Source organism: Syngnathus typhle, linkage group LG10 (genome assembly GCF_033458585.1).
Source record: "Syngnathus typhle isolate RoL2023-S1 ecotype Sweden linkage group LG10, RoL_Styp_1.0, whole genome shotgun sequence".
In the NCBI taxonomy this organism is placed as follows: Eukaryota; Metazoa; Chordata; class Actinopteri; order Syngnathiformes; family Syngnathidae; genus Syngnathus; species Syngnathus typhle.
In genome coordinates, this window is record NC_083747.1 from 12,205,798 (window position 1) to 12,223,109 (window position 17,312).

Genomic DNA, 17,312 nt, shown 5'->3' on the forward strand with positions numbered 1-17,312 from the left:
GGACAAGCCCCGCGCTGATGCTGAGGCGCTTTGGCGGCAGGGGGCGTCGTCCAGCCTGGTGGTGAAGTTCGCCGACACGGAGAAGGAGCGAGGTCTGAGGCGGATGCAGCAAGTGGCCTCGCAGCTGGGCATCTTCAGCCCCGTTAGCATCAGCTTCCCCGCCTACAACGCCTACACGCAGGCGGTCAACGCTCAGGCAAGTGGTGCGCTCTTCAAAGGAGCTCCTCGTTTCCGAAAGGCTAAGTGGAGCTAACCCCGTTAGCCGCATAATGGCCATTAACCCGCCGACTGGGGCTGTAATCACATCTCTCGTCATTTGCTCCTCCATCGCCGTAAGCGGTCGACTGTATCTTTGTTTCCGCTGCAGCTGGTCCAACAGCAGGCTCTGGTCGCCCAGTCGGCGTACTTGTCCCCCGTGGCCACAGTCGCCGCTGTACAGATGCAGCAGATGGCGGCGCTCAATGCCAACGGAATCATCGCCACGCCCATCACGCCCATCACTTCATCTTCGGGTAGGCGCTCGCTCTCGCCGCAGTCGGCGGGCGTTTTACCCTCAATTTACCACAGCCTAGTATCAGTGATGGTATCGGCGTCCTTCGGAAGTACCCGATACCTTGAAATAAGCTCCAAACGCAACATTAATGACGTACGTCTACCGTGTCTGAGATTCTATCCGTGCGACTCGTGCCCGCAGGGACGAACACTCCACCGACTATCGCGGCTACGCCCGTGCCAGCTCTCCCTCCGCCGATCGGTGTCAACGGCTATGGCACCGTGCCCGCGCCGACCAATGGGCAGCAAGGAACTGAGACTTTATACACCAATGGCGTTCACACATATCAAGGTATGGCACTCACTGCACATGCACAACAAATAAGCATCGTGGCCTTTTTCACACGAGTAGAAGGACCACGGTGAGTTTTTCAACCTCAATTAAATTTTTTATTTTTTTTTTCAGCTCAGACTCCAGCAGCCTTGGACCCGCTACAGCAGGCCTACGCCGGCATGCAGCACTACACGGGTGGGTGCTCGCTCGCCTTTGATGGTATTTCCTCCTCTATCATCTATAATTACATGGACTTATTCCCTTTTCTATCAATTGCTCGATACTTTCTTCGTTGTTCATTCTCTGTTATTACAATGCGCCTTGTAACTTTGTTTCAAAAGATGCTTTACATAAAAAGTTTTCCCTTAAGCTAAGGGTGCTGTAATAGTTTTAGAGCATTTCAAACCCATCTGGTTGCATTACCCTTAAAAATCGGATCTTTTGATTCTGGGGAAAAAAACCCCGGAATTGCTCTAGTACATCCGGCAAAGTTTTTTTGTCATTTCCACTAACACGCCGGGCTAAGCTTGACATGCATCTTGTCTCTCTCTTGCCGTGAGTCTTACTTCCTTAACACCAATTCCTTCGTAGTCAGCAATCTGGCAGCATCTTGGAGTGATTTTTTAGCAAAGAGTTGGGCACTACAAACAGTTGAATTTGTGAATATTAAATGACAAATTTTCAGGGATGTTTGGTGTTGATGTTTGCTACCCAAGATGCTCATGCCACTCTTTGTCTTTGTTTCTTTAATATTTAGCGTATTCCCAGACACCAGTTTGGCCCGAGTACTGCAATTTGTAAACAAGAAGGCAAACCTGTGAAATATTGTTGTCCGCTCACGCATCAGAATTGGAAATGTGCCGTGTGGAGGATTTACAGCCGAAGAGGGGAAAGGGAGGGGGACAGCGGTGGTTTTGCTCATTGTTTTTACAGACGTTTTATAGTTTTCACCTTCAGCCGCAAGCATTTTGGCTCCAAATAAACGCGGCCCATTGGACGCTGCCGTGTTGCCACCTGTTGGCGCCAGCCAATCGGATAACGTGGCCATTTGTCTGCCCTGATAGCGGCGTACCCCGCCGCCTACGGATTGGTGGGCCAGCCCTTCCCCCAGCAGCCCACCCTGGTTGCTCAGCAACACCAGCAGCCCCAGCAACAGCAACAAAGAGAAGGTAAGGGCACTTTATTTTTTTCTCTCTGTGTTTAGGACCACACCCCTTTCCTCGAAACTTGTCTTGTGTGTGTGCGGCAGGTCCCGAGGGATGCAACATCTTCATCTACCACCTGCCTCAGGAGTTTAGCGATTCCGAAATGCTGCAGATGTTTTTGCCCTTTGGCAATGTCATCTCAGCGAAGGTGTTTGTCGACCGGGCCACCAACCAGAGCAAATGTTTTGGTGAGACATCACACACACACACACACACACACACACATGTAGCAGACAAGGGGAGGGGCGGGAGGTCAGACAGCAGCTGTATCGAACACAGGAAAGGACAAGTGATTGAAAAACCAAGACAAAACAAGGGGGGCCCTTACGCAGAATCAATTAAGCCACCCACCCATGAATTATTTTGATCTACAGCGCCTTGCTGTGTCTCCAAGTTGAGACAGGACGAAGTGAATTTATCAAAACAACCTGTCCTCCTTTTTTTTTTTCCTCCTTCTCCAGGCTTTGTGAGTTTCGACAATCCTGCCAGCGCTCAGGCCGCCATCCAGGCGATGAACGGCTTCCAGATCGGGATGAAGAGACTGAAAGTGCAACTCAAGAGGCCCAAGGATGCCAACCGCCCCTACTGAGTAACAACGGGAAGAGGAACACACAAATCAAGGTGAGTGTGCCAACGACATGCCACTTGAATGCTCGTACCGCTTGAGGCAAACACAGGAAAACAAAGATGGAAAAACGGAAATGAAGCGGAAACAGAAAAACGCGAGTTACCGTGTTTCCTCAAATAATAGGAGGAGTTGTGGTGGCTAAGCTTGTGTACATACAGTAGCACAAAGAGGAAACAGGTGAGCAAAAAAGCGAGAGATCTGACAGTCTGTTGCTTAGCAACATTCCATTCATTTTGGTGTCAGAGGCTCTCTACACTTTGCTTTTTTGGCCACAGCTATAGATTGTCAATCAATTCACTTTAATTTTCTGGATGTAAATATAAATACCGAAATTCTCCCGACTGCTATTAGCAGAAGTACACTATGCGCAGATTTAATCTTTTGTTCTGTAGCTATCATGGCAACTCAGCGCAGATTTTTCCATCCAATTGTTATTCAGCAGGACCCCCATTGCCACGGCAATGGTCGCCTAGTGAGCAATAAAGCCCCCCCTCCCTTCCCCTAACAATGTAGTACTCTGATTGGCCAGCCTGTTTTTGGGTTGCCTTGGCAATTGATTGCCTGGGTTGGTCGGCGGTTTGTGTCGTCAGCTCGTGTCTTGTTGCCATGGTGACCGCAGACTGTGCATTGCATGCTGATTTTTTATTGACCTGGGCTCATTGATCAATAATGGTCGAGGGTCACAGCGTGAGGAAAATTTGTTGCAGTAGTTTGAGCCATTGTGTAGTTTGTTTCTTTAGTGGCTCGGTTTTTGGTTGGTTCCTCCGGGTTATTTTTTTGAACAGATGGTTGGCGTGCACTCGTGTTTACATGTCAAGACAGTACCGTAGAGGCGGGTGGGCGTCGCTGAACACATGCAGACAAGCAGTATTGTGATTTGATATCTAAAAAGAGTTATTATTTTATAATTGTAATATTGCTGTTTAGAGGTAAAGGCTGCCACGGAGCCTCAAAGGGAACACAATCATCAAAGAGAACCTCAGGCAATGAGACTCAGAGTGTAGTGGGCTCCCTCTAGCGGTGGTGGAAATATCACTGAATCGCATCAACGCTACAGAAACAAACCTTTGATTTGAAGTACAATACATAACGTTTTCATTTGTTTTACAACTGTTTATTTTAAAACATTGATTTAGATACAATTTCTTTTGAACTTTTATGTGCAAGCAAATTTAAAATGCCAATTAGACAACCTTGATGGTTCCATTGTATTGTATTGCAATTTGGTGATAAAATCACACGCAGAGAATCTTGTGACTGCAATCCAAATGTGACACACGCAAAAAATGTGTGGCAGCTGTCAGGCCAGTGTGAGTAGGTGCTTTCGCACAGCAGCACGTATTATAAATAAAGAAGTGTCATGCTATTTTAGAAATGTTTCTGCATACACACACAGCCTCCATTTGCGTCCGAAACCCTCTCAAAAAAAAGCATATAATAATGTAAAAGCAAATTGTCAGCATTTCATCATTCTGTTTGGGCGAGCTCACCACGGACCGCCACACGAGAAAACCCGACAACAGGCCCACATGACAATGAGCATGCTAAAAAAAAAAAAACTCCCCAAACATGTCTAACAAGGCTTCTGTCCTTCTCTCTTCCCCCTGTTCAACCACTGCCATTATCATCTTCCATCCATCCATCCATCCATCCATCCATCCATCCATCCATCCATCCATCCATCCATCCATCCATCCATCCATCCATCCATCCATCCATCCATCCATCCATCCATCCCTTTGCCCCTCCCTCCCTCCGTCCGTCCATAGGTGACCTTTCCAAGCAGAGGTGGAAATTCCAGAGCGCTTTCCTGTCGCCTCTGTGCATCGGCGAAGTGCATTCACATACTTGCATTGACACACTCACACACACACACGCACACACACATGCACACAAGTGTACATACCACACTCGGTGAGAGCGCCACCTAGTCACTGACGGGGTGTTTAATTACAATGCGAGCCTGCCGTATGTGAACGGTTTACTCCCCCCACGCCCCTCTGAAAGAAAAGTGCTGATATATATCACTTCCATATACATCTCTATTACCTGACAAATATAGAAGGACCCACTGGCTGGCGGTGGGTTCATTTCAGTATGAGGACAAAAAAAAGTCAGACTCACAGAAGGAAAACAGAAAAAAAGGACATCATGTAAATAACTTAGTGGACAAACAGCATTTAAAAGACTTGCAAAAAGATCTTTAGCAACTCTGAAAAGGGACACATTATTATTATTGTCATTATTATTATTGTTATTATTACTACTACTACTACCACTAGTAACATTATCATCTTCATAAAAATTGATTATTACATTCCAAATTGTACAATGGGAGATCACTAACCTATTTTAAATTTCTACGTAGATTTTAGGTGAAAAACACAGGGAAGGGGGGGGGGTTGCACTTTTATTCGGGAGGTTTTAATATTTGAGCTATTTTTTATTTATTTATCTAATTATTTTGTTTATCGAGGGGAGAAAGGGGATTTGAGTGGGTTGCAATATTTTCATTTTAGAATTTTTCTAGAGAAAACAAAAGAAAAAAACAAGACGTTCCGAGGGCCCGTTTTGTGTCAGACTCTCGCAATGGCGTAATTATAATGTATGTATTATTAATGACGACAACAATTATATTTATTTCTAATTTATTGAACCCTGTTTTTGATCCGCTCTCTTTTTAATTTAAAATAAAAAGTATCATACTTGAGGCGTGTCCTGTTGTTGTGCAAAGCTAGTGGAATTGTCTAACATATTCATTGTTTCTCTTTGAAAGTGTGTTTTTGTATGAGTGAATGTTTTTCATCATTTTTACGATTGATTGTAGCAACATTATCATTGATTTTCTTAATCCTATTTGTAAAGGCAAAATCGAACAGAAAATATCTAAACGTGATTCCACTTGTGACCAGAGAGGGGCGTCAGCGTCAGGATTAGAAAAAATAATGAGAGCGAGAGAGATAGCAGTGTTTGAGCCAAGTGTGTGCGTTATCTCATAGATTTCTCTGTGGGAGGTGCCTGCCTATTAGCCTATCATTGATAGTGACAGTTTTTTTTTTCCATATGTATCTGTTAATACAAAATTTTTGTTTGCTGTCATTTCAAACCTGTTTCCCAAACGGGTCATAATGTCTCATGTTCATGAAACACTTCTTAACTGCACAGGTGAGGTAGGTCTATCGATCGTCCCCGCTTTAGGCGCTCACTGAGCTGAAGTTTCGGATCCCCCTCCCGGCACAAGTAAGAAGCAGTTAGCGAGCCTTCGGTACATGTCACAATTGACCTACTGCAACATGTGCACGTTACACATCAGCCCTTTTTCTATTAATATCGGTCAAAGGTTAAACCAAACAAGATGAAGCCATCGCAGCAGCTCCGAATAAAAGGAAAATGTTTGCGGCGGCATCTGGCAATCTGACTATAAGAAACTTTGCTCGCCATTGTTTTCCTGAAATAATAAAATGGTCTAAATTGAATCAAATGTTCACATGTTGTTTAAATATAATGATTGACAGGAGTAAGATATGTAATGGATACTGGCAGCTAGCTGTATAGTAATAACAATGTAGTGTCACAGATATGTATCACGACTACATGCTGTGCAACGATTAATCAATAACCTATTGATTATCAGAAAATTGACAACTATTTTGAGAACCAAACAGTAGGAATCCATGTGTTTACGGACGCTATTGTCAAACGGAAGAAGATAAACCGAAGGAGACGAAGAACAGATGCCTGCAGAACAATATCGAGACTGTTGTGAAGCGGCTGCATCTCCAGCGATGCGTGGGCATGCGCTGCGAACATCTGTGGGGACAAATGGATGGAGGGACGCGGTGTCGCCTTCGTCCTCCGAGCAAGACAAAACGCGGATGTGTGTCAATGTCGGACGCTTGGACGTCAGCCAGCCAGGCAGCCATCGTCCCTCCCTCTCCGTTATTCCCTCACTCCTCCCCCCGGCCTGTTTTTGTTGCCCGCTTGCCTGTCCGAGCGACCGCCGGGAAAACTTTCGCCTCTGGCCGCGGCCACACGCACCCAGACGCCTGACGGACCCCGCTGACAGTCCGGACAACGCGTGCGATCAAAAACAAGAAGAAGAAGAAAAAAAGTGGACAACTGTGAGGGGAACACCAAGCGGGCGCATTGCAGCATCACGTTCTACCGCCACGCGTGGAAATCTCCAGTTGTTGGTTTTAACGGCCTCCTGAGGACATTTTTAAGATTTATTTTTTACCCGAAAAGTAATCTTGGACTTTCGGGGAGGGGGCGAAGATGTAAAAAGCCTCCGTGTGCTAAGCTTAAGCTGGACACATTCATTCAGTTGCACCGTTAGCTCGCTCGTCTCTGTGGAGACAGCACTTTTTTTTCTTTGCCAAGCCGAATTCCACACTTCTCCTCAGGAAGAAAGAAAAGGAAAGAACAAGTAAGTTCTGTTTTCCCGTCTTTCTTGCTTCTCGTGACAATAAAAGTCCGTTGTGTGGTTTTGCGGCGGCTTGGCAGGCGAATGGCGACGACGTCATCACGCAGTCACGACGGTCATTTAATTAGCTCAAAATAACGGGCCTCAGGTCATGAAACGCTGCCAAATCTCTCTTAAATGCAAAACTAAACCTCAGTATACATTTTATTTAAAACATATCGTGGTCAGCTTTTACCGGCATTGGGCTACTCGTTGTCGCCGTTAGCATTTAGTAGCTTTGTAGGCCAACACAGCTGGACGCGTAGGGACGAAAGCTCCTCCACATTTATCTAAATTAATCACGTTCAGGAATCCTTCGTCCTCAATGAGTTCTTAGACTGAGACTTCTCGCTGCGTTTGAATTTCCCTGCTTGAGTGCTGTTGAAAATTCAAATATTTGACCCCCCACCACACAAAAAGTGCAAAACACCATGAGCAATGAAATTCTTAATTTCGTTGGTCACCCAACACTGATGCAAATATAACAAGATGACAAAAGAGCAATTTTAGAAAATGAAAATTTGTACAGCAGGGTTTAGCTGATGTACATAAGTACGGTTTTAAAAAAAAAATCCAAATGGACTGTTAATTCGGGTTCAGCTGCCGTAATGTGGCTATATTGTGCAGATGCCGGCATGCGACTGTTCAAGGATTGCAGGTTGCATATTGCACAGTGTGAACCTTCAGATGAGCGGGAATATCAAAGGAAAATGTATGGTGGTGGGTGACAGATTGTTCACAAATCTGTTGGTTTATGGGTGGACTCTTTTGACTGACAAGCACTGTAGCATCTGCAAGGTGGGAGAGTGCGTGCGTCCCAAATCAAATACTGACCTGTTATGGTTCTTTACCACGGTTTTATGAAGCACTAACTTGGGAGTGCAGCTGCAAAAGACTCGAACATGAGCGAGGTTAGCCATCACAGTTTGCAAGTGGTTAGCATGTCCGCCTCGCAGTTCTGGGCTTCAGAGTTGGAATCTGTGCTACACGCCCTTCTCGTGTGGAGTTAGGATGTTCTTCCATGTCCACCCAAAAATGCATACTCCCTGCTGTTCATAGACGCGACTGCTTGTATGTGATTGACTGGCGACCAGTCCATGTTGACACTGCAGCTCCCAAGCCGGTCAGCTCGGGCCGGGCTCCACCTCAAGTCATGGCTGCTGTGTACATTTTGTGCTTTGTTTATCTACATTGTTCTTAAGTACACACATATGAATAAATGATAGCGTTTGATGTACTAATCAAGCATGACTTACTTAAGGCTCGTGATTTGTGCCATTGTCCGCCCCAGTAGCTTTATGGAGGTGTACTGTACGTATACATCGGCAGGAACTGCAGCACTCACCTCGTACTCATGAAAAATAAATATAGCTTTATTGGCAGCTCGCTGCATGGCCTTGCAGTTAGAGGTAAACAAATGAAATGTCTAAATAATACAAAAAAAGCTTGACATAGATCACAAAAGCCATCAAGATATTGATAGCATAGCATCTGCCTGGCAGTTCCAAAGTTAGCTTGTTCTCCCTTAGTTCGCGTGGGGTCAAAACAACTCGACGCGATCAGGATTTTGAAGCCGATCAGCGAGTTGAAAATAGAACCCATCAGTTTGACCCGATCAATTCAGTCTTTTTGAAGAACTTGTAAAATCGACACTCGGTTAGGGACTGGCCCGGCCCACCAATCGCCCAGATTGGCGTTCGGTTGAAGCCTGTTGAAATGCATTGAGAAATAGTATCGACAATTCTAGGCTAGAACGTCTCCCCAAAACTCTGATTAACATTCAATGCATAGAAAATGGGGTGAAGAGAAGTTGCCCCCAACACACACACACACACACACACTTATGCTACCATTGTAGGACATCTGGTCCTTAAAAGTGCATACAGTACCTTGGGCAAATGGTCCTCGAGGGCTACTATAAATACACAAACTGCTTTTCACACGTTGTCACCACTTTTCACACAGATAAGTGAAATACTTTTCTGTTATTTCCAACAACGATTGATTTGTTAGCAATGTAGGGTCAAAGTCAAGTGTGACCCCATGTCCTCTGAACGGGGTGTTTCTCCTCTATCTGCTAGTATCTGATTTAATCCCCTCATATATAATTCATCAGGTCACAAATCAGTGTGAAAGTTACTCAAGTTGACTTTGTTGTGATCGCTACTTACTTTATGGACAACATTTGCGTAACAGCTCATCAAATACCGACTCTTTTACCGTCTTTGCCCGACGGGCGCGTCTTCCGACGGCTGTCAGCCTCTTTGGAATGTCGAAAATTCCCACGATTGGTTTGCCACTCGGAGGCCTGATCCGAGTTAGCGCTACCCAATGAATTGTGAGCGAGAAGCATGCCAGCCTCCCCGACGGCCACTTCGGACCACAATGGGCGCATTCAGGCTTGGGTGGTGTCGCTGTGAAAAACTGCATTCGGGAAAACAATTTGCCAGGTCCCGGTCCGGTCTGATTACTTAAAACTGAGAGGGTTTACCATTGGAGACTTAGGTTTTGGGTTTATTGATTTGAGAAGAACTTGTTGTCAGTTGTCAGTCCTTCTTTTGAGTCAAGCACGTCTTTAGAAGGCTGCATCGTGGTGAGGAAGAGAGGAGAGACACGACTTCCTGTCACCCTGCCCTGCCAGAGGCATCCCCTTCTGTCATTGGGCCTTTGAAATGGTCAGAGCCTGCTCATATGATCCGCTCCACCAATGGAATGTTATGGGGGGGGGGGTGAATATGCTGAAATCAACAGATGATCTCAGCACATAAACCAAAATATATCGCCTTGATTCGGAAATTCCCTCCAACATTGCAGCTCCACCGTACAAGCCAATTATTATGTGTGTTTGTAAACGTGCCTGTTCTTACCCTTTGGACTCTTTTGCCTGATTTGTGCGCGGAAAGTAATTTTCTTATCTGCTCTGGCTTAGATTTCTGCTTGAGTGCTACGGGACCTTGCACCATCACCTCGTCTGCCGCACGAGTGACTAACGTGTCTCAAAGTGAAAAAATAGACGGCAGCATACGCGATGGTGTCACATGACGCTGTTAAAGAATCCTCATGTTGTCATACCTTCAAGATTGACGAGGGGAGACGGTTAGAGGAAGGTAAAAACTGAAGATTAGAAAACATATAGAGAAAAGATGCAGAATAAAATGAAATACTTATGCCAACCATTTTCCCATTGAATTGAACTCAATAATTGATAAATAAAAGGAGAGAATGCAGACCGGAAATGAGAACAAACGCTTTGGAAAATTGATGTAAAAGAAAAAAGCACAGTGTTACAATACGTCACTGTCAAAGAAGCTTGTTCTCCCGTTTCATCTTTAAATCATGTCAATTTTTGAAAGCTCTTGAACGCTATCTATAATTTAAAGTCTTCCATAATTAAAACCAGTTTGTAGAAACACAAGGAGTTTTGGCATTTGTCCTCAGCCGTCTTTTGAAACAAAAATTCCTCTATAGATTCTCACACGGAAACGTTAAATCTTGCTTGACAGTAAATTTCACTTGAGCATATTTTGCTCCACCCAACCCCAGTGCACACTGCGTCTGGTGGGATAGTACTTGTTGGATAATGTCTACATGATGACATGAGAAAATGTCGACAAAACTAACAGTCTGAGGTCACACGCGATGAGCATCGAGAGAATCGTAGTGGCCCCAGTACTGCAGCTTGAGGGACACCATAATTAAGGGCTCTGAGGCCTAACAGGAGCTATTGGATAGTTTTAAACCCATCAAGTGAGCAACATCACAAAATATGATTCACATATAACACAAATACTAAGTTTTTAGCTCAAGCGTAGAAAAAGTGTTTAAGATAGCCCCGCTGTAATCTGAAAAAGAATCAAAGCTGCGTGCTTCCAAGGTTGTCGAGGGAATGCGACTGATCTGATTTCTGGTGGAGATAAAAATGCTTAAAGCTCTTTAGTATTTACAGATGCGGTGGCTGGGAACAGCTCTAGCGTTGCACTCCCGAGTACGGAGGGCCGCCGCCGTGCGCGCATGATGAGTAATGGCTCGCACGCCGTTTCCCCTTTCACGCTGGCCGCCACTCCCTCAAACATGTCTGCCTTGGGTGCTGTAGGAAAGTATGAATGTAAACTCGCAGTGGCTCTGAGTCACGTCCCCTCTCGTGGGCCTCCGCAGGCTCGGCCTCTGCTTTACGCATCAGCCAAATGCAGCCGCCCACATTCACAATCCTCGAAACGACACGGTACCAGCTGTGCCTCATGTCCGGCCCGGCCCGTGGAATGCACGTGTGCATTCACATTTAGGGTGGAGCGCTGTGACTCTTTGGGCTGGGTTGCGCAACGTGCGTGCCTGTCCCGTCTTTCTTCACTTTGATGCTTCTTGTGTTTTAGGATGCTGTCCGAGCTCAGCGCCTGGTTCTGGCAAGAGCGGCTGTGGTTTCCAGAAGGGCTGGGCTGGGCCGACCTGGAGGACCGTGACGGACGTGTGTACGCCAAAGCCACCGATTTGTGGGTGGCCCTGCCCGTCGCCCTCTTATTCCTAATCGTCCGTCAGGTCTTTGAAAGGTCCGTTTGTGTGCCTGTGCCTGCTTGTCCGTGTCTTTGTCATCATCGTTCACCAAGCTCATCAAATCACGTGATTCTCAACATTTATTGGCAATTCTTTAGCTCTTGACTCCAAAACATGCTCCTAATGTTCACTCCCTGTGCCCGGCTTAATTAAAAAGGAGTTTTTTTTTTTTTTTGTATTTATTTATTTGTTTATTTTATTGTATTTATTTATTTTGTTTATTTTATTTTTGTATTTGTTTGTTGTGCAGAACAGTGGCAACGCCCCTGGCCTCTTTACTCGGGGTAAAAGAGACGATACGGCTCAGGGTACCCCCTAACCCCGCACTGGAGTCCTACTACTGCAAAGTTAGCAAAAACCCCACACAGGTAAATATCCAAAAAGCCATCGAGTGAGGTCGGCCTCCCCGGGTGAATGACGTGCCTCTTTGCGCAATTGCAGCTTTCCATGACGGGTCTTTGTAAGCAGACGGGCTTCTCGGAAAGGCAAGTGCAACGATGGTTTCGGAGACGGAGGAATCAGGACAGGCCCAGTTTGCTGAAAAAGTTCCGAGAGGCCAGGTAAGCAACGAATGCGTAGCGTGCGACACTCCGTCACGTTGCCCAGAGCGGCGCTCCACACAGCTGCCATCCATGTGTCACTCCTGACTCGATGAGCACATTTCTGTGGGCAAAAGTAGCGCACTTTTTTTAGCCTGCACATGCTACAAAGCCTCCGTGGACCTTTTGCCCCGTCGCACACAATCATTAGCACATGACCCGCCGCAGTAACTCAATCGCCACTGCTGTACATGTTGGTGTGTGAGCATGACTGAAAACTTCCCATTAGGAAAATTGTTTTGTTTTTTTGGGTCGGCCTTGGTCCCTCTTCGCTAAGTTTGGAGAGCCACTTTACCTCGCAATCGCTGCAGATGGACACATCACGAATAAGATCAGATCATCTTTCGTGAGATTATTCCAGGAGTGTTTCTGACAGGATATGGGAAGCTGTGACGCTGATCCATGATAATCCATGTGACCGCGTGTCGGTCACCCGCACTTGTGTCTTTAGCTTCGTGAGTTGGAACTCGTGTCAATCCAACCATTGTGCGACGCACACTCACAGCAAGCAGCATTGTGTGTGTTTTTTGTCCACATTCTTTCTGTCCATTGGGCCCAGCTCGCCCTTCTCGTGCGTGGCTGGGTGTTGTCGGACCCATGGCGTCTTTTCATCTGTTTGGGCCACCTGTCACACCAAAAGACACAGCGGGACATCCGCACGTTGTAAAGTGAATTTGGCTGTTTGCTTTTTAAGATGATAGCTATTGAAAAGGTGCAAAGACTGACAACTTGGCACCGACTCCAAATACACGGAGCGAGAGTAACTGATCTGCTAACTATGTTGTGGTTGCTGACTTGACCGTTGATTGCCATATTTGCCATTTGGATTGCTTAAAAAATGGTACGCTTGAGGAAGTGCATCTACTCGCTCTCCCCATTGACTGAGCCAAAACCCTGTGTGTGTGTGTGGGTGTGTGTGTGTGTGTGTGTGCGTGTGCGTGTATGTGTATGTGTGTGTCTTCTCTTGCAGTTGGAGATTTACCTTTTACCTCCTTGCTTTCATCGCTGGCCTGGCCGCCCTCATCGACGTGAGTATGACCCGCATTTGCCACCCCTATTTCTGACATCCAAGTTTGACTGCTGGTTTGGGGGAGTTTTGGTGGTGGGGGTGGGGGTGACAGTTGGACTAGTCCCTGTGCTGCGACAGTCAATGTATTTGTCACTGACATGTCCCATCCTTCTTGCAGAAACCCTGGCTGTATGACGTGCAGGAGATGTGGCAAGGCTTTCCTGTGCTGGTACGTTTGCCGAAAACGCATTAGGATGATGCGGCATTCCATTCCATTCCATTCCATTCCATATGAGTTTGCCAAGGACTCGTTGATAAAGAAAATGATGTTGTTTTGTTTGCCTTCCTTAGACTCTGCTGCCGTCTCAGTACTGGTACTACATGATCGAACTGGGTTTCTACGCCTCGCTGCTCTTCAGCGTGGCCTCCGATGTCAAACGCAAAGTAAGCCGATTGAAAAATGGAATCAGAATCAACACACAGTCTTATGGGGCGGGGGTGGGGGTACGGACAAAACAGGCAAAATCATTCTGCCTTCTCTCCGTGTGATCGCTTTTGGAATCTGGCATGTGCGGGTGGACATTGGACTGCTGTCCCACGTGTGCATGAGACCCAAAACGTCCGCGTGCGCTTGTTTGGACTTTGCTCAATGTGCGTACAAATCCTGCCAAAGAGGCACAAAACAGGTTTGAAGCCAGCAGAGGGGTCAATCGTTTCTCCTCGGTGCTGCTGTTCTCTTTTAGGACTTTAAGGAGCAGATTGTCCACCATGTGGCCACCATCCTCCTCATCAGCTTCTCGTGGTGCGTCAACTACATCCGCGCTGGAACGCTCATCATGCTGGTGCACGACTCCTCTGATTACCTTCTCGAGGTAAACACAATTTGCGGTTTTGCAATCCAACACTTGCCATGTCCGTTAGGTGAAGTTCAGCTGCGAAACTGCAGACAGTGACAGAAACACGAACGCCACACTGCCCCCTGGTGGAGAGAAGCTTCACTGTTTTCCATTCTCTCTCTTTACAGTCTGCCAAGATGTTCAACTATGCTGGCTGGCGAAATGCTTGCAACTACATCTTCATCGTATTCGCCGCGGTCTTCATCGTCACTCGCCTCGTCATCTTCCCCTTCCGGTACTGTTTGTAATTGCACGCCAAATTTGAAAGACATTTTTCAACTTGCAAAAAGCAATGCATCCTGAAATGATTAACAGTGGCACCTGTCCTTGCCTCATCGTGAGCGACCCGGCTCAAGGATTATTCCATGGACACCTTGCTTCTTTAAAACACCCAAACAAGAATGCCCTAAGAATGACCTACTTAATGCTAACACGCTAAAGGTTAGCATCGCGAGTAGGATCCTCTAAGCGAGAGATACTGGAGTCCGCGGTGGCTAGCTACGCTATATTTACATGAGCTGTGCGCCAAGCGGTTACTGTGAACATATGGGAAGTCTTCTCTAAATGTTTTAATCCTGTGCAGGATCATCTACTGCACTTGGGTGTATCCAGTGACCATCTACCAGCCCTTCTTTGGTTACTACTTCTTCAATGGACTTCTCATGGTGCTGCAGTGTCTTCACATCTTCTGGGCCATCCTCATCATACGGATTGCCATCCGCTTCCTCACCAACAACGTAAGAAGGCCTACATCCCAAAATGGCCACTTTAGAGCGCCTGGTTGTCACAGTGTGCAGATGTGTGGGTTCATGTTGGAAGCAGAAAGAAAGCTGATTGACTTTGCTCGGATTTGAAGATTTGTTTCATGTACTTTATTTTTCATTCAAATTGCGCAGGGTTGTTTGTTGTTGTAGATTAATCGATGAATCGCAAAATTCCCCTCCCATATTCCTCAGTGAATCAGCTCCTGGCCACCGTGGGGCGGTGTAGGCTTTACATCTTTTGTTGGGGGCTTTACTTTGTCAGTGTTTAGACAGCTTTACGATCTACACATATTTTTCTGTATTTCTACTTTTTATGGAATCAACACCAAAGCATTCAAATCAATATGGAATCGAATCGCGACCGTAAGAACCGAATTTGAATCAAAACGTTCTTAACCATTGTTACTTTTCTCTGCGGTGCGTCAAATTAAGAAGACATTTATTTTTGCTTTTCAGCTGCTTTTTTTTTAAATGTTAACAATGGCAGTGAAGTGAACTTGTCTCCATGTGTAAAGTCGCGTAAGCACGGGAGGATCACATGCATGCACACAATTGCTTTCTTCTCGGCTTGCAGGAAAAAGTGGACGACGAGCGCAGCGACAAGGATGAGACGGACGAATCCGGGGAGGAGGACGAGGACGACGCTAAAAAGGTCTCAAAGGCAAATGGACCGCTGCAGAACGGCTACGCGGTGCACAACAACAACCACAGCAAGGTGGAATGACGGCAAGGACGTGCGCGACACCGCAAGGACTCGTTTGGCGGTGGCGGCGGGAGTCGAAAGCATACAGTGACAAAGAGGGAGATTTGACACTGTTACTTTTGCACAGCACGACAACACACACACCTTCATTTGTACAAAGCCAAACGAAGACGGCGGGAAGCGGCATGTCTCGCTCACTCGTGCTTGCTCGTGGACGCACGCATTCTCGCCGCCGACGGGGAAGAAACTGGAGAGGAGGGGAGTGAGCACGCCACGTCCCGCGTAGCTTTCCTCACCCCTACTGCGTGTGCCTTACAGCCCGATAACGGCTTATTTCAAAAGAAATACAAACGCTATTGTAAACCTCGATGCTTTAATTGTTTTGGCTTTATGCTTGGATGACAAGTGAACAAACGGAGCATCCCTTTCATAAAAGGGCAGGACTGGGCATTTATTTTCCTCAATTGTGTCTATGCAAGTAGCAATTGCGATGCCTTTGCACAAGCCGGCGCTTCCTCTTGTTTGGGTTCTGTTGTATTCTTCAACCATGTGCCTCACATTTTCTGACGAGCGTTGGGGACTTTCCTTCACTTCCAATCTCATGAAGCAGCAGGCAGGAAATGATTTCTGAATCATAGCATATTTCCTCAAATAGTGGCTAGCCCTCCGTTAATTGCCCGGCTAGTGGCTCCTTCGTCCACTTATGCCAAACCAATGCCTCCCTCAAGTTAATCTTTGAAGTACATTTTTTCAATATTTCCACGTACATCTCGATCTGCAGAGAAGGGCTGTGTCGTGTCTACCCACGTTCATATCTCTGCCTCTACCCATCTGTAGTTGAGTAGTGGCCACTATTTGTGGAGGGACCGTATGTCACTCAAGCGCTGTTTGAAATCGATCTTGTTATCCCAACTGCAGCTTTGAATGTTTTTCTGTCTTTGATTTTTTTCGTCCCTCGTTGACCGAAATGAGTGAATCCTTCCTCATGGCAGAGGCAACTGCCAAGGTGCTGGGGTGATGTTGAAGAACCCAGGCCAAACTTTTGTATGTGGAAAGTGTTGAAGTGTGATATTTGACGGTGCCAGGAGGTCATTATCACAAAGCCATGTTTTGTTATGCTTTTATCTCTCTCTCTCTCTCTCTCTCTCTCTCTCTCTCTCTCTCTCTCTCTCTCTCTCTCTCTCTCTCTCTCTCTCTCTCTCTCTCTCTCTCTCTCTCTCTCTCTCTCTCTCTCAACCCCCCCCCCCCCCCCAGCTCTCTCTGTCTATCTCTTGTATGTCAAGTGCCTTATTTGTCGTTTCTGGGACATTCCCTTTCCTCTCGCCTTCCTCTCTGTCTCCACTTCCCTCTCTCACACACACATCACAAGCAGCATGTCCTCCCTCATCACTCACTTTCCTCCTCCGCAAATCCCTCATTCCACCGCCACCTACCATTTCTTCTTTTTTCCAACTAACCACGACCAACCAACCAGCAAGCTTTCTTCTTGCCCCAGTGACGCAGAAGCAGCAGCTGGCCCCGGGTTAGATTGTTCTTATTTTTTGTTAAATGATGCCCAAGTATTATTAATAATAAAAGGAAAAGATCATTAATCACAGATCATGAATCTTATACGTCTTGTAGTCTTTCATATTGAAGCAAATCACACCTTAAGATGATGCTGAACTTTTTT

General features: G+C 46.3%; 2 protein-coding genes across 5 annotated transcripts in view; both read left to right on the forward strand.

Annotated features, from left to right (window-relative positions):
- Positions 1–5,367, forward strand: part of LOC133160405 (CUGBP Elav-like family member 3) — an 18,066-nt gene extending 12,699 nt beyond the window's left edge. The window contains exons 8-15 of one of the 2 annotated variants that reach the window (XM_061288018.1): positions 41–196; positions 368–512; positions 695–844; positions 959–1,045; positions 1,891–1,995; positions 2,076–2,219; positions 2,493–2,652; positions 4,429–5,367. In XM_061288018.1, coding sequence (XP_061144002.1) covers positions 41–196; positions 368–512; positions 695–844; positions 959–1,045; positions 1,891–1,995; positions 2,076–2,219; positions 2,493–2,620 — 915 coding nt within the window. In that variant the 3' untranslated portion in view covers positions 2,621–2,652; positions 4,429–5,367. The remainder of the gene's footprint in view (positions 1–40; positions 197–367; positions 513–694; positions 845–958; positions 1,046–1,890; positions 1,996–2,075; positions 2,220–2,492; positions 2,653–4,428) is intronic. The other variant, XM_061288017.1, reaches the window with a different exon arrangement.
- Positions 2,540–17,251, forward strand: cers2b (ceramide synthase 2b). 3 transcript variants are annotated; one of them, XM_061288021.1, is made up of 11 exons: positions 2,540–2,652; positions 11,492–11,665; positions 11,920–12,037; positions 12,111–12,229; positions 13,239–13,296; positions 13,456–13,506; positions 13,629–13,721; positions 14,021–14,149; positions 14,302–14,408; positions 14,757–14,910; positions 15,512–17,251. In XM_061288021.1, the coding sequence occupies exons 2-11, from the start codon at positions 11,493–11,495 to the stop codon at positions 15,659–15,661; spliced, it is 1,152 nt and encodes a 383-aa protein (XP_061144005.1). In that variant the 5' UTR covers positions 2,540–2,652; position 11,492; the 3' UTR covers positions 15,662–17,251. The 3 variants fall into 3 exon arrangements, with proteins under 3 accessions (XP_061144005.1, XP_061144003.1, XP_061144004.1); XM_061288019.1 differs by lacking the exon at positions 2,540–2,652 and adding an exon at positions 6,596–7,085; XM_061288020.1 differs by lacking the exon at positions 2,540–2,652 and adding an exon at positions 10,211–10,228.
- Positions 17,252–17,312: the final 61 nt, after the last annotated feature.